The sequence below is a fragment of the Agelaius tricolor genome, unplaced genomic scaffold (genome assembly GCF_023055355.1).
Source record: "Agelaius tricolor isolate 1412-34295 unplaced genomic scaffold, bAgeTri1.0.p SCAF_14, whole genome shotgun sequence".
Lineage (NCBI taxonomy): Eukaryota > Metazoa > Chordata > Aves > Passeriformes > Icteridae > Agelaius > Agelaius tricolor.
Genome location: NW_027269274.1, coordinates 1,535,105 through 1,550,966, shown reverse-complemented (window position 1 = coordinate 1,550,966; position 15,862 = coordinate 1,535,105). Strand labels below are relative to the sequence as shown.

Genomic DNA, 15,862 nt, shown 5'->3' with positions numbered 1-15,862 from the left:
TATATAATAATTATATTTCATTACTAAACAATGCTGGAACTTTAAAGGGGGGCTATGTTTAGCTGAAATCTGTGTATACAATAGAACAATACAAGTTTAATTATTAACATTTAAGTTATGTAATGATAGAGTATAAAACACGTTCACCTCGAATGTATGGTCGGAATCAGATTTGGGTGGAAACTACCCCGATTCCCAGAGCTCTTGAATAAAAAGCACCACATACAATCACTTATGTGATGATGTGTTTTTGAACACTAACAAAAGGAATCCTCTCCCCATCAGCAGCAGCAGGTGAGTGCAGCACAGCAGTGTCCAGAGCCCCAGCACAGCCCAGGAGAATTCCAAGGACCCCGGGACAGGGAGGCTCAGGGCAGGGCAGGGCAGGGGGCTGCTCTCATCGCTGAGGGGCTGCTCTCCCCACTCACATCCCACATCTATAGCATTTAGAGCCTGCCTCTGCCTGCCAGCAGGAGCCAAGCTGCCCTCAGAGGCACAGGAAGGTCCCAGCAGTGCCAGACTCGGGCACAGCCCAGGAGGGAGCAAAGCCCCTGCAGAGCCCCAGCCAGGCCTGGTTCACAGGGAAACGCTGCAGCCGGACCCTCTGAGCTCCCACCCGCCTTCTCTGGGATCACTGCTACTCAGCAGACAAAAAGGAAGATTTCCAGCATGAACAGCTCTGTGCTTGGAGTTTGGGGCTGTCCAACAGGAGAAGGGCTTGCACACCAGCTGCCTGGTACCTCTGACAAACGAGGGGCATTACCTGTCCCTGCCAGCCTGGCTGCACCCTACAGCACCTAGCAGGAATACAGGGGGCTTGATTTGGGGGAATTAGCCCATTACTTGCTTTTGGTAAGAATGATCCCTTTTAGCATTCCCTGCAGCAGGAATCAGAGTTGCACCACTGCTGTCAGGGGATGGAAACGATGCCAGCCCCAGAGCTGCCTTTGGATCTCTCTTGAGTGAAACACAGCACGGAACCAGCCCAAAATCAACTCCACCCCAGCCAAAGCACACGTTGAGAAATGTAAGGAGGGAAGTGAAGCTTCCCAGAGCTGACAGAGCACTGCAAAGCAGATTTTAGACAAATTTTAATTTTGCTTATTTTCTCAATTTTCTCGTATGAGATGAACTGGTAAATGTTGCTCTGTTCTAGGAGAGGCCACCGAGAGCCTCGGGAGGAAGCTTGGGGAGGAAGGCTCCGGTGTTCCCCGCTCTCACCCAGCACACGGAGCAGCCTCGCATCGCCATCTCTTGGCAGATAGCTGGAAAACAACCCAACTATACACGAAATTAACAGGAACAAAACATTGGAGCTATAAACAGATTATAAATATTTCTCTTGCAAGCCAAACAACAACAGACAAAGTCTAGCCGAGGAGTCAATATCCACTTCACTTTCCTGACTCTCAATACCCGTACTTAATGTTAGGCACACTTAAAAAAACAAACAACTGAGAAATTAAATACACTCTAGCCCACTCTCCCCCCTTTATTTTTAATTTTTGTACAAAAGAGAGTAACTAATTCTTACAACCAGCTTATATAAGCAGCACATAACCATTCTTCTGAATTCAAGATTTTACCCACTTGATTAAAAGAGTATTAAATTACAATCAGACTTATGGGCAAAAACATGGCTCAAAGTTCTTGGTTCTTTCAAGTATATAAAGTCACAAATAACCTAAATAGCAAGGAATTGGGGTTTTTTTCTTTCTAGAAACCTTTGCCAAGCCTTTGGAAAAGAGATTCTTTATTCAGCACGGAGCTGTAAAATCTAATTTAAGAGCAAGCCCCTAAAACAATTCAGGGATTTAGTCCTTGTGAAATCCAGTGGCACTTGGGGGACTCATATATATTTTATTTGTGATTTCTGAAACTGTGTGCAAGTCAGCAACTGAAATACACAACAGAAAGTCTTGGCAGGCCCAGCAGAGTTAACACCCCTAAAGCAGAGGCTCCAGGCAGGGGTTTTAGGGGACAGCAGCCAGAAGCAGTTAAACAACAGCTCCTACAGAGCACCAAGCCAGGCACTAGGGCCATTTGCCATTATTCCAGCTGAGTGAACAGAAACAATTTGCAGCAGTTCAACACTGAGCCCATCAAACGTGGCTCTCTGCAATGTTATAAAAGGATGACAACAGGAAGAGCTGTAAAAAACCACCCAGAATTATGAAGTTGCAAACACTGGGAGATAAACAAGGTCACTGAGTAGCTCCTCGAGATGCAGCTATATGGATCTGACCTTTCTGTAAAAAGTGGTAATTTCAGTGAAAATAACCTTTCAGTTCCAAGGGAAAGGGGAGTAAGTCATGTCTCCTGCCCTGGCAGTTCATGATGAGACTCCCAGCCCTAATTTAAAGGTCACCAACAATCCTCTGAAAGCAAGATTGCTTTTCACTGTGTCCACATTTCATGTAATGTGGTCAGAGCTGAGTAGCCCACAACAGCAGAGCACAGCTGCCTGGCCAAGCAGCTGCTCAGCCCTCCCTGCAGGGCTCATCACCCCTTGGACACACCAAAAGCACATCAGAACCATCAGTAAGACTACTGGCACAAAGGGTTAATTTGCTGGTCTGCATTACAGGAGTTCTATCACTCTTCTCACTTTAGTAATGGGGAGAGGATCTCAAGTCCTTGCTATGCAACACCCTTCAAACCCAGTTAATGCTGCACTAAAAACAGAGCTCCAGGTGTTTTCCAAACAGGAACAGCCTTCACTCCATCTCTGCCTGCTCAGCACTGGTGATGGGGGCTGGATGCAAAGGACACATCCCTGGAGGCCAGAGCAATCATCCCAGGGATAACATATTCCTAAAAAGTTCACTTCCCACCTGGAGGCTGCCCAGAAACATCCCTGGACCCTCCCACTGGTGGTTTTAGGTTTGATTTGTACATTCAGGAGCAGCTGCTGTGAGTGCTGGCACTGACTGAGCCCTGACACGCCTGGAGGCACAGAGAGCCCCTGGCTCCCAGTTACTGCACTGGGAGCCCTCCCAGTTTCCATCTGCACAGCACTGGGAGCCCTCCCAGTTTCCATCTGCACCGCACTGGGAGCCCTCCTGTGGCTGTGTTCACAGGGGTCCAAGCAGGAGGGAGGAGATGAGAATGTTGACTCCATGTTTCAGAAGGCTGATTTATTATTTTATGATATATACTACATTAAAACTATACTAAAAGAAGAGAAGAAAAGATTTCATCAGAAGGCTAAAAATAGAAAAAACAAGAATGATAACACAAAAGCTTGTGGCTCAGACAGAGAGCCCGAGCCAGCTGGGCTGTGATTGGCCATTAATTAGAAACAACCACATGAGCCCAATCCCAGATGCACCTGTTGCATTCCACAGCAGCAGATAACCATTGGGTACATTTTGTTCCTGAGGCCTCTCAGCTTCTCAGGAGGAAAAATCCTAAGGAAAGGATTTTCCATAAAATGTGTCTGTGCCACCTCCCAGTTGCTCACCCGCCCTGCACTGGGAGCCCTCCATGTTCCCATCTGCTCAGCACTGGGAGCCCTCCCAGCACTGAGAGGTTCCCACAGAACCCCAGAACGTTTCCATCCACCCCATCCCACCCCTGCCATGGCAGGGACACCTCCCACTGTCCCAGGTGCTCCAGCCCCAGTGTCCAGCCTGGCCTTGGGCACTGCCAGGGATGCAGGGGCAGCCCCAGCTGCTCTGGGCACCTGTGCCAGACCCTCACCAGCACAAATTCCTACCTAATATCGAATCTAAACCTACTCTCTGTCAGTTTAAAGCCACCCAAAACCAGTGTTGCATAGAGCATTAAGATAAAAATTGAGGGATTACATCAAAATTAATTACCTTTCAGAGCTATTAATTTTGAAAAAACCAAAATCCTACATAAGCTAACTTTGTTATTTCTTTTTTTTTCCCTTCCTAAATTTTCTTTGAGAGGGAACATTTAGCATTTAAGCATTATGCCTTTGAGATAAATTGTATTTAAAGGTTACAGCACAAAACTACATCTCTCAGCCCTATGCAAGATGGTTTATTAATTGCCCTGGATACACACTCATAAATTTGTTTGGGTAATTTGATGAGAGGAATTGATTTACTATCACAGTGAAATACTACATTAAACACACATAATTCATTCTTCATACAGCTCCTCCCCCCTTAAAAGCATCCTGTCTGACTGCAGGCCACACTGAATTATTATTCTGTAATCATTAAGTGATTTATTTAACCACAGCACACACAGTTAACATTAATCTATATTCCTATTCTAGTTTCACCTTTATGTTTTCTGTTGTCCTACCAACAAGGAAAAATTATGGATTTCATATAAGCCAGAGTACAGTTATGAAGCAGCAAAACAAGATCAGCAACATTTTTATTCTCAAAACAGATCTCTTTCAACAACGCAAATGGGAAAAAAATGCAACGTGAAATCTTTTTGAAAGCATAAACAGCACAGAATCATCACAGTGCAAATTTAATATACTAAGCAAATATTGCTTGGGGGGGAAAATCCCAAACCCTAAGCCATTTTTATTACTGTTAAATCATTTAAGAAAGGAAAGGCTCAGACCAAGATGCTACCTGTGATGAGAACTAGAAGGACTTGTTCCGGCCTGACCCAACATTCACTTAAGATAAATGTGATTATTCCTCACTCAACCTTCCATTTATTCACAGAGCATTACAATTTTCCATCATGGCTCCTGTGCATTTGCAGGACTTGCATTCTTGCAGTTCTTGAGAGATTTTACCCATCAAGATGAGACACTCCGAACTGACACCAATCCACCAAAAAGAACCACTCCAATCAGTATTTCCAGGCACCAGGCCACACTGGTGATGAGAAATCAAGAGCAGGAAACTCAATTATTTACTTTTAAAAGGAAGCTAAAAAAAAATCATAAGAAATTTTCATTAAGCCCTGTTTTATAAGCTATAGAGATGAGACCTGGGAAAAAGAAACATCTAGATTCACTGAGAAGAGAACTTGAATCAATACAGTCCTTTGGGGGCAATTGAGATGAAAACACTGTAGTGGTTTTGGTTTGCTAATTTAAGATTTTTTTTAATTTTGAGATTTTTTTTTTGTTAATGTACTAAAGAATGTGGTGGGTTTGGTGTTGGCTAATCACTAATACAATCACCTTTTTTTGTGGGATAGGATTAGGAGAAAGGTAAAATAGGTTTAAAACTTTAAGAGGATGTGGCATTCACATTCTCTGAAGAAACCTTCACCAGGATTTTTCTCCTGAGAAGCCTCAGAGAAAAATGAAAACAGTAATGATCTGATTTGCTTCTCCTGTGTTTTGCTGCTTTGGAACATGTTTGGTGATTGTTCCATTGGTTTCATGTGAATTGTTTTGACTTAATGACCAATTGGCACCAAGCTGTGTCAGGGCTCTGGAAGGAGTCACGGGTTTTCATTATTATCTTTTTAACCTTTCTGTATTCTTTAGTATAGTTTAGTATAGCATTCTTTAATATAATATAGTACCATAAAATAATAAATTAGCCTCCAAGATCATGAAGTCAGATTCATCATCCCTTCCTTCATCTGGGAACCCCACAAACACAACAGGGATCCTGTCTCAGCTCCATTTCCCCTGGCAGAAGGGGCAATTCTGCCTCTGGCCAGCAGCAGCACACTAAAACAAGGAGTTTGCTGAGCCTGCTGTATCCCTGAGACACCCACTCCAACACTGCCTGCAGCCCCCTGAACTGCCCATTACACATGTAGCCCATAAAAGATTTGAGTGCCGTGCAAATACATCTCCCTCAGGCAGAGGGAAATGCCAGAGGTCACCGGTGTCAAACGAGGTTTGTTCATACAAGGCAGATGGGGAGCACAGAAGGAATTTGATGTGCACTTCAAAGGGAGGGAATTTGGCCAGTCTGGCAGGCAGTTCTGTGTCTCACTTGGTAATGAGGTTCTTTTGAAGAAATACTGTTACACAGAAGTCTGTTTAACTGAAAGGCTGTTCTGTGACTTTCTCTGTTAACAAAAATATCAGGAAACATTCCCTGCCAAACATCAGCACAGTTTTAGCCAGGAGATGAAGGGTCCATCTTGTCTTTGTAAGTGGCTCACCTGCTGCTGCCAGGCCAAAACAGGGGTGAGTTTAATCACCTGAAATACATCAAGACTAATTTTCACAAAATTCCTATTCACGAGGAACCCATTTGCACGGTGAGAGCTGAATTGTTCTCATTGCTCTAACTTGTTCTGCTTACATCCAAGGATGGGACAGTGTTGAGTGATAAAACTTTGCTACTCACCTCAAAGTCAAGACTTGGTGAGTGTATTGGCAAAGAGATTTATGGTTCCTGTTACCCAATCAATGCTGCAAGAGCAGCACAAGGGAAGGGATGAAATGCAGAGCCCTATGATAACCAAGAGCTCAACCACTGCTGAATTTCTTCCATGTGCCCTGCATCAGTTTTCTTATCTGAACAAGGAAGGAAACAAAGTTCATCTCTCTCTGCAAAAGCACTTGGAGATATTTTGATAAACTGCATTATTCAAACACAGCATTTTCCAAGGTCAGCCCTCTCGGAGCAGCTAAGGCACGCTTAAATAAACTGATCTTCAACTCCTGCTTCCAGGATTTACACACATCATGGCCAGAGCTCTCACTGCAGCCTGCATTTCCTGGGGAGGGTTTCAGCAGCTCATTAGCGCACAGCAGGAGCCCGGGCCGTGGCATTCACATGCCCTGAACACGATTCCTTTACTTTACCTCGTTCTTTCAGAGACTGGTCCTACAAGAAAGGAGGAAGCCAAGGGAGCCTCCAAACAGGCTCCTGAGCAAAGGGCTCCTGGTCACCCTCCCTGGGAGAGCCCTAAAACCAGGAGTTGGGGCCAAAATCAGCACAGGGATGACACAGCTGAGCTGATGGAGAACGGGCTGCACCAGATCCCCAGGAGCACTGATGGGGACAGCAGAAACACGTGGAATTCCATGTGTATCACCCAGGCTGGTTTAGCTTCCACCACACCACTTTGGAATCTTTGATTCCTGGGCATTTTGCCTAGCAGAAAGACAGGAAAGTTTCACGTCCAGTTTCCTCCAGGCCAGGAGAGTACAGAGGTTTCTGAGCACACCTCCCTGAGGTGCAGCTGATGAGGGACAGGTTCACATCCCTGAGCTCCCCCACCTTGGCACAGCACACAGCCTCAGCCACCAGAACCCTGAGTGAGATAAGGACAAACTCACAGTTCAGGCAGGGCAAACCTCCCAAATGCCAATGTTTAAAAGAATATCAATAAATCCAAAAGAGTGTAGAGAGGGATCGGAAAAAATACTTATGAGAAAAAAGTATCATTTATATAGGGGGAAAATTCAACACCTTAATAGATATAAAGTAACAAAAGGGATTTTCAGTCTCATCCCAGAGACTGCAAAAGAAATTCCCAGGTGCCTCAGATGAGCATCACAAAGTTCACCTCCAATTCACTCTTCCAGCTCCATTTTAAGCCGTGCTTCCATAACAATTTTACATAACAAATGAAAATGAGCTTCCACCCATTTTCCACCCACCCTGGACCTCCCAACAATTCAACCCAGTCATAGTTCAACACAACAGAGCACTAAATGAGATAAAGAGGAAGAAAACACCAGATTTTTTATGACCTTTTGCAGATTCCCAAACCTCTCCCCTGCACATACAAGCAACCTGTTTCTTCTACAACACAGTAATGACTTGTTAGTGCAGTTATTTCAAAATAGTAGGGAATTCCATCTGGCACTAGGGATCAGCAGCCAAATCAGTGCCTTGATCTAAAGGTCAGCTGGGTACTAACAGAAAGCCCCAAACTGAAGCACATTTTAGCATCACCAACCACTCAGCATTTCAGCCCCTCTCCTAAAGCTGATCTGCCCTCCCCACACTCCAGGGTGAGAGCACCCACCCCAAGGAGGGCAGGGGGGGCTTGAAGGCACCATGAGCAGCTGTGGTGGACAAACCCAGGACCACAGGCTGTGCTTGGACCTTTCCACCATGTAAACTCAATGATAAAGCACACACAGCACAACTTTAAACTGATTAAAGTCTTCCCCAAAATTAGATATGCCAGACATGGAGCAGCACAGACCTCCACAAGTCCCTTTTTTGTACCTCCCCTCCTCTTACAGCCCCAGTGCAAAAACAACCCTTTCAATTATCCAACAAACAACCATTTCATTACCTTTACATCAGCTCTCTACCCCTATTATCCCCCATAAACACAAATTTCAAACTCACCAGCAACTCCCCTGCTACTGCTCAGCCCCTTTTTCCAGACAGGATGAAGGAAACAAAAGAAGCAACAACTTTCTACTTGAATATTGAAGAAAGAGGGACCAGAAAAGCCAGGTCAGTAACCATCCCAGGGAACAGCAGCCACAAGGAACACCCTCCTCAAGGAGCACAGGGCACAGTCCAGAAACTTTTAACTGCCAGCTCTGAGGCAGGGGCTTATTTGTAGGTGTGCTAATTAAGTTCCAAATAGAAACACCTGGCTCATGCAGGTGAAATGATTTAACAGCTTCAGCTTCAGGTGAAATGATTTATCAGCTACAGGTGAAATGATTTAACAGCTTCAGCTTCAGGTGAAATGATTTATCAGCTACAGGTGAAATGCTTTAACAGCTACAGGTGAAATGATTTAACAGCTTCAGGTGAAATGCTTTAACAGCTACAGGTGAAATGATTTAACAGCCTCAGCTTCGTCAACCTCAAATGCAAAACACCTGAGCTAAATACAAAAGCTATTGGATCCCCCGGCAGGGGAGCACACCTGGCTTTGTTTTCCCAAGACACAGGGCAGTTTCCAGCTCCGAAAGAGATCAAAGAGATGGTGTGAGATGCTTGAGAAGAATGTCATACATTGCACAGGCAGGACTTCCCTGAGCCAGGCTTAGGTGAGAGATTGGGAATAAATTCTTGGTTGTGAGGAGAGGAGGCCCTGACACAGGTGCCCAGAGCAGCTGGGGCTGCCCCTGGATCCCTGGCAGTGCCCAAGGCCAGGTTGTACGTGACTGGAACAGTGTGGGACAGTGGGAGGTGTCCCTGCCATGGCAGGGGTGGCACTGGATGGGATTTAGGGTCCCTTCCAACCCAAACCAGTGTGTGATCCCAAGCCACAACTTGTTTCCATGGGTTTGTGTTTCCCATCATGCAGAACACTGATTTGGCTGGATTATGTCCTGCCAAAAGCCATGACCCCCAGATGTAGAAAACAGGAACACACTCCTGGAGGTACAGTGATTTCAGCATTTATTATAATAAGGCCTAAAGCTTAGGGGGCCCACGGGTCGAGCAGGACCATTCCCATTGAGGATGCTGCAGTGCTGAGCTGGATCTTCCTTCCTTGAGCAGCAATGTCCCCAATGTCCCACGTGGAGCGGCACCCTGGCTTGGATGCCCCCTTTCACCCTGTTTTCTGTCCCTCTGGACTGGTTTCTGTTGGGATCCTTCATTTGCACGAAGGTTTAAGGCGCTGGATTGGCCATTACAGCTCTGTCCACGCTCTTTTCGCTTGGGCAGTGCACCTTGCTGAGGTGTAATACAGTGAGTACCGAATTTCTTATAACTACCCTTTAACCCCTTTTACAATATAACAACCAGACTTTTTAACAGTACACGCTCAACAATTATTAACTATTTTAAAACAGTTTCTGACCCATTTTTTACAATGGCCATAGCTGTTCCCATTCCCAGGACAGGAGCATGGGGCACTGCCTGCCCTGCACGGGGGCTCGGAGCCCCATCCGCTCTTCAGACACAGTAACTTGTCGAAAAAAAAAAAAAAGAAAATAACCCAAAAAAACCCCAAAAAACCCTGAACACCTTCAAAATGACAAGGGATTGACAGGAATTGACACAAGTCCGTGGTTTACCATTAATATTGACCATTGAGCACTTCGCACAGGTTGGACGAAGCGCAGCGCGGTTTGGAGGCGCAGCCCCGGGGAGGGAGGGAGGGACCGGAGGGGGTGCGGCGGCATTTCCCCGTACCCTGCTGAGGGCGGCTGCATCCCCGGGCCGGGGATGCGGGGCGGGACCGGAGCGGGAGTGGGTTGTGGTGGGACCGGGCCGGTGTGGAACGGGAGAGGAGCGGGAGGGAGACCGAGGCTGGACCGGGCCGGTGTGGAACGGGAGCGGGGCCGGGGCCGGGACTCCGCCTCAGTGCCCGCCCCGATGGGGACGGGACCGCGCAACACGGCACCGCCTCCTCTTGGCGCTGTCAATCACCGTTTCTGTCCAATCAGCGAGCGGCATCGCCCCCGCGCAGCCAATGGGCGCGGTGCTTTGGCAGCGGGGGCGGGGCGCGGGCATGGCGGAGCTGAGCGGCGGCAGCGAGGCCGTTCCCGTGGCGCTGTGGCCGCCCGGGGAGGCCCCGCCGGCCTTCCAGGTACCGGGTGGGGACACCGGGGAGGAGAGCGGGGCAGGGACACCTCCCTCTGGAGCGACACTTACCACTGCAGGGACACGTCCCTCTGCAGGCCCCTCCGGCCGGGCCTCGGACGCCACCGGCGGTGCGGCAGCCGCTGCTTCTCCGGGCAGCCTGTGCCTAAGGCTCCCCATCCTCACAGGGAAGGATTTATCCCTAATATCTCATCTAAATCTGCTGTCCTTTAGTCTGTTTCTATTCCTGCTTGTCCTGTTACTCCAGGATGCCTAGGAATTTGCTTTGGTAGTGTTTGAGAGTCTATACAAACCAGATTGAAACTTCTAATAAGGCTTGAGGAAAAATTAAGCTGTGATCCCTGTAGAGCCAAATCTCCCTGAATTGCGTGGTGTGCTCGGTATTTCACCGAAATGGTGGCTGAGGAACATGAAACTTGGTTTTGAGTAAAGCCGAGTGACTGAGATGCTGATGCTTATCAAAAAAAGGAATTTGCAAATGCACTGTCATCTTTCACAACACCCAGAACTGCCAGGTACAAGCTGCTGTGAAATGCAATATTTAGTGATAGCACATCCTCCAGGCTTCTAAATAAAGCTGGATGCTGAGGAGGGAGTGGAAATACCCTCTGGCTGTCCTTACACCTTGGTGTCAAAATGTAGCAGTTTGTATCGGGTTTTGTTTCGCAACACTCCGTGGTTCTATAGCCATTCACCTGCTGGGGGCATCAGTGGAATTTTGAGAACCTGATTTTCTACCGGAATTAGGAGGAAGTGTGAATACAACAAGTTGGACGGATAAATTGAACGTATCTTCATTTTCAACATAATTGCGTATTTGAAATTCTGTGGCTTGCAGAGCTATAGATTAACCTTAGAAGTAACTTATTGAACATTTTGAAGTGTAGGGAGAATTACTTTAAGAATACCTTGATAATTCTGCAAATAAATAATCCATAAATAAATATCTTTATTATCTCTAGAAATGAAAATCGTACATAGTAGGGTCTAATGAGCTGATTTCTTTTCTGCTAAGCATTTTTTGTGGCCAGGGGGTTGCTTTGAGAAATTCAGACACTAATCACAGAATCACAGAATAATGAGGTTGGAAGAGACCTCTAAGATTGAGTCCAACCTGTGCCCTAACACCTCAACTAAACCATAGCACCAAGTGCCATGTCCAGTCTTTTTCTGAACACATCCACAGATGGTGATTCTACCACCTCCCTGAGAAGAGCAATCAGTTGGTTTTTGGTCTATATGGAATATCGGATTTGTATTTTAAACATTTCAGACAAGTTTGAGTTGGAAGTTTACAGAAAAACAAAGCGTTCATGATTTTTGTTCTGGGATCAGCTGTTTACAGACACAAACTTGTTTACCATTCTGGTTTCAAGCAGTGCTGCAAGGCTCTGACTGCTGTTCTCTCTGCAGTACAGCCCCGAGAGCGTGGCCGGAGCAGACGGAGAGCTGGACCCCACTGAGGTGACCTTCCCGGGCTGCTCCTGCCGCAGCCGCTCCTGCGCGGCTCCCGAGTGCCCCTGCCTGAGCCGCGGGCACAGCTACAGCAGCCTGGGGCTCCTGCTGGCCGAGCAGCAGCTGCAGCAGCAGCCACAGCCCTTCTCGAGGCCCGTGTTTGAGTGCAACAGCCTGTGCTGCTGCGGGGAGGGCTGCCAGAACCGCCTGGTGCAGCGGGGGCTGCAGCTGCGGCTGCAGGTGTTCCGCACGCCGCACAAGGGCTGGGGCGTGCGCGCCCTGCAGCCCATCCCTGAGGGCAGCTTCGTGTGTGAGTATGCCGGGGAGGTGCTGGGCTTTGCCGAGGCTCAGAGGAGGATCCAGGCCCAGAGCCCACAGGAGCCAAACTACATCATAGCAGTGAGGGAGCACCTGCACGACGGGCGCGTCATGGAGACCTTCGTGGATCCCACGCGCATCGGGAACGTGGGCAGGTTCCTGAACCACTCCTGTGAGCCCAACCTCGTCATGGTGCCCGTCAGAGTTGACTCCATGGTGCCCAAACTGGCGCTTTTTGCAGCTGCTGATATTGCTGCTGGAGAGGAACTCACGTATGATTACTCTGGAAGATTCCGGAATGTCCCAGGAGCCAGCAGAGAACGCAAAGCTCCGGAGGAAGAGAACAGCCTGAGGAAACCTTGCTACTGTGGTTCCCGCACGTGTGCTTCCTTCTTACCTTGGGACAGCTCCCTGTTTTCCACACCAGCGAGTTCTCTGTAGCCTTTAAGCCTTAAACACACCTAAAAATACTGTTTTCTCTAGCAGTTAAACTCATTGTGTCCCAACATGGGGCTTGAGGAGTAGGAAGAGACATGGTTTCAAGAACTAATTTTATGGAAAAACCTTTTCAAGGTGGATACTACAAGGGATTATTGGAGCTTCAAGATGTTCCAAAATCAGTGACTAAGCCAGGCCTGGTGTTTTTGCCTGGTTTTCCTCTGACAGCTTGCTGTATGTTAAAGCAGCTCTCTCAGTTTGTACCTTTCAGAAAGAATTTGTGCCTTTGGCACTTGTACATGGACAGGACATGAGCAAGGAAAGTCACTGACAGTGGCACAAGAAAATAACACCGTGAACCATGATTCTTGCAAGAAAGGCATTACGTTCTTAAAATCCATTAAATTATTGGTTTTAAATTACTTGCTGTAATTTTGTTGTTGTTGTTGTTGTTCCACAAAGCATAGTAACTACTAATTATTGATGTAAGAGTAGCTATAGTACTTGGTGTGTCCCTTCTCCAGCTGCATGCCCACAGCAGCTGTGACTGAGTGGCTGTTTCACTGCCATTGAGCTGTGCTCAAGTGGTGCAGGACAGCAGTCCCTGAGGAGCACCACATCCCATGTTTTCTAATCACCTCAGCCTCGAGGCTGCTCCAGTCAGATCTCTGCAATCTGTTACTCCCCAGCACTCAGTACCTGCTCAGGAAGCTAAAGCAACCCCTGCAGCATGAAGCAGGATGGTGCTGACAGCTGCCTGAAGGGAGAAACACAGAAGTGCATCTGAACAGCAACAGATCTGTGTTTTGTGCTGAACAGCTGACAGATGCACGAGGGTTCTTTCAGCTGCTAACTGAGCCATGTTTTCACTACTCCAGGGCCAGGCAGCACTAAGCAAGGCAGCACAGGGAGAAGGTCATTGCATCTTCTTTGCATCATCTCTGCCTGGCTCCAAGAGCTGTGCAGGGCTTTTCTGAGCACCTCCTTCCCCCAGGGATGCACTGCCACATGGGCACATTCTGTAACTGCAGGTTCTCCACTTCCTTTCTGCAAAGATCAAGTTAAGGCAGCTTCACATAGGCTGGTTTTGATATTTAAGATGGATAAACTGCAATGCAGTTTTTTATTCATGTCACACTGTGCCATCAGCAGCAAACCCTCCAGCAACCCTCTGGACAGTTGGATCTGCACCTGTTTCCACACCCTTTGACATAAAACACACAAGGGAGTGGATCTCATGGGGATCTGATGTTCTGCAGGTGATCAGTGACTTCATTTTTAAATTACAGACAACTTTGATTTGGACCTGAAGGATTGGTGCCACTGAAGGACTGAGCTGTCACTCCCAACTCAGTGTGCTCCTTCACAAGGCATCCATGCAAACAGCTGAAAACTGAGAGCTCTCTAATCCTGTCTACTCTCAAAGAGCAGTAATGATTCTCAATATTTCAATATTCATTGGGAGATTTACTTTCCTATTGAAATATGATCAGAATAATTCAAGGATGCAGCTCTGAATGAATTGAAGGTCCCCTGCTCTGGGGAGGGGGGTTGGAACAAGATGAGCTTTAAGGTCCCTTCCAACCCAAACCACTCTGATTAACCTGATACTGACCAGGATAAAGGACATTTTGCTATTTACTAAACAAAATCCTACTTGGTGTTTATGTTTGCTTCCTTGATAAGATGCAGTGTTAACCTCTCCCATTTAAGAGCCTTCCTGCTGCTGCTGAGGTTTAGACACAGCTGTGGGTTTATGTTAAAATAAACACGACCACGTCATTTCTCTTAGGGTTAATCATTAAGCATCATTTCTGTCAGTGCAGAACCTTCCAAAGGATTTCAGCTGCTGGCACAAGTAGTTTATAGGCTGAGTGGACATGAACTTCAGTCCTTGCCTCTTGGGGTTCCTGCTGCTACTCCCTGGATCCCATACCTTGGGATGCACAGGATTCCAGGGCACAGCCTGGACTGCAAGGTCTCCTGGGAAGAAGGGAGTTTTATCTGGTTTTCTCCCTGAGAAGGCATCATGCCAGCCACTGTCAGACACAGGGCTGGGAGCAGATGATCCAATCCACTTCCTCTTTCCCTCCTGAGTAAAGTTTCAAGATGAGTGTTACAGCATCTGCACTCCTCATTTTCAGGATGACAGCACAGTTTGTTACCTTCCTGTTATGAGTATGCACTTGGCAAGATTTTGAGTAGTTAAGGAAGTGCAGATTAAAAAAAACCCAACCACCTTGAGCAGTATCTGGTCCTTGATCACAGCCCCACAGCAGGAGCACAGCTGAGCTCCCTGTCCCTGCAATTCAAGCCCTCAGCCCACGCCAGGGCTGCAGCTCCTGGCAGTGACCTGATCCCAGTTATCTGCTTGGAGCAAACTTCCCACAACAGGAACAGTGCTGGACTGCTCAAAACAGCCACACTGAAGGCCTTGCAAAAACAAAATAATTGTTAATTGAGTTCTAAACCATCCTGACAGTTGTTAATGGCCTTTTTCCATACAGCACTATGTTCCACCATGCCTTGGCACTGCAGCTGCCTGGGGGAGTGGACCAAAAGCTTACTAAAAAAATTCCCTGTCAAGAAACTAGGAAAGAAATAGACTCTTAGTTGTATCTGCTGAATTTCTGCTCACTTGCTCCTTCAGACTCCTTTCAGCTTCAGAGCTCCAGTCTGCCCCTCACAGCTCAGTGTGCTCATCCACAATGAATCCAGTCAAACAGCTCAGAAGGCTCTGAGCTTCCCTTCATCCCCCTTCCTCCCTTCTTCTCTGAGTGCAATCATGATTATCAATATCTCCATGTTATGCCACATCATGCTGTGTCCTGGGATAGATTTTTCTGCTTGCTGGGCTTACCTGGCCCCCACTGGAGGCTGGTGTTTGGTGAAGGGCTGCCCAGGCATTCTCCTGTGTCATCTTCTTAACATGAAACCACTGCAGAAGGAGCTGCCAGGTGATGGATTTGCATTAAACTCAAACCCAATTTTCTACAGCAAAGACAACACTGGCAAGGACCAGTATCAGTGCCAAGGCTTTTGTTAATCCACAGTCACATTCAGATCCCAAAACGAGGTTGCTTTCAATTGCTCCCATTTCCCTTCTCACTTGCTAAAATTCCTCTCCTTCTCAGTGAGGAATTTTATTTTCAACAAAACAGTTTAAAAATTTACCCTATTAGGTCTTAGGGCTCACAGTTCCATCTGCCATCACTTCCATGACTCTTATTCAAGTGGAATCATTCATTAGCTTCAGTTTC

At 47.0% G+C, this 15,862-nt stretch overlaps 1 protein-coding gene across 1 annotated transcript; it reads left to right on the top strand.

Annotated features, from left to right (window-relative positions):
• The first annotated feature begins 10,223 nt into the window (after window positions 1-10,223).
• Window positions 10,224-13,024, top strand: LOC139595737 (histone-lysine N-methyltransferase SETMAR). Its single transcript, XM_071439300.1, has 2 exons — window positions 10,224-10,377; window positions 11,805-13,024. Exons 1-2 carry the CDS (start codon window positions 10,261-10,263, stop codon window positions 12,603-12,605), a joined length of 918 nt encoding a protein of 305 aa, XP_071295401.1. The 5' UTR covers window positions 10,224-10,260; the 3' UTR covers window positions 12,606-13,024.
• Window positions 13,025-15,862: the final 2,838 nt, after the last annotated feature.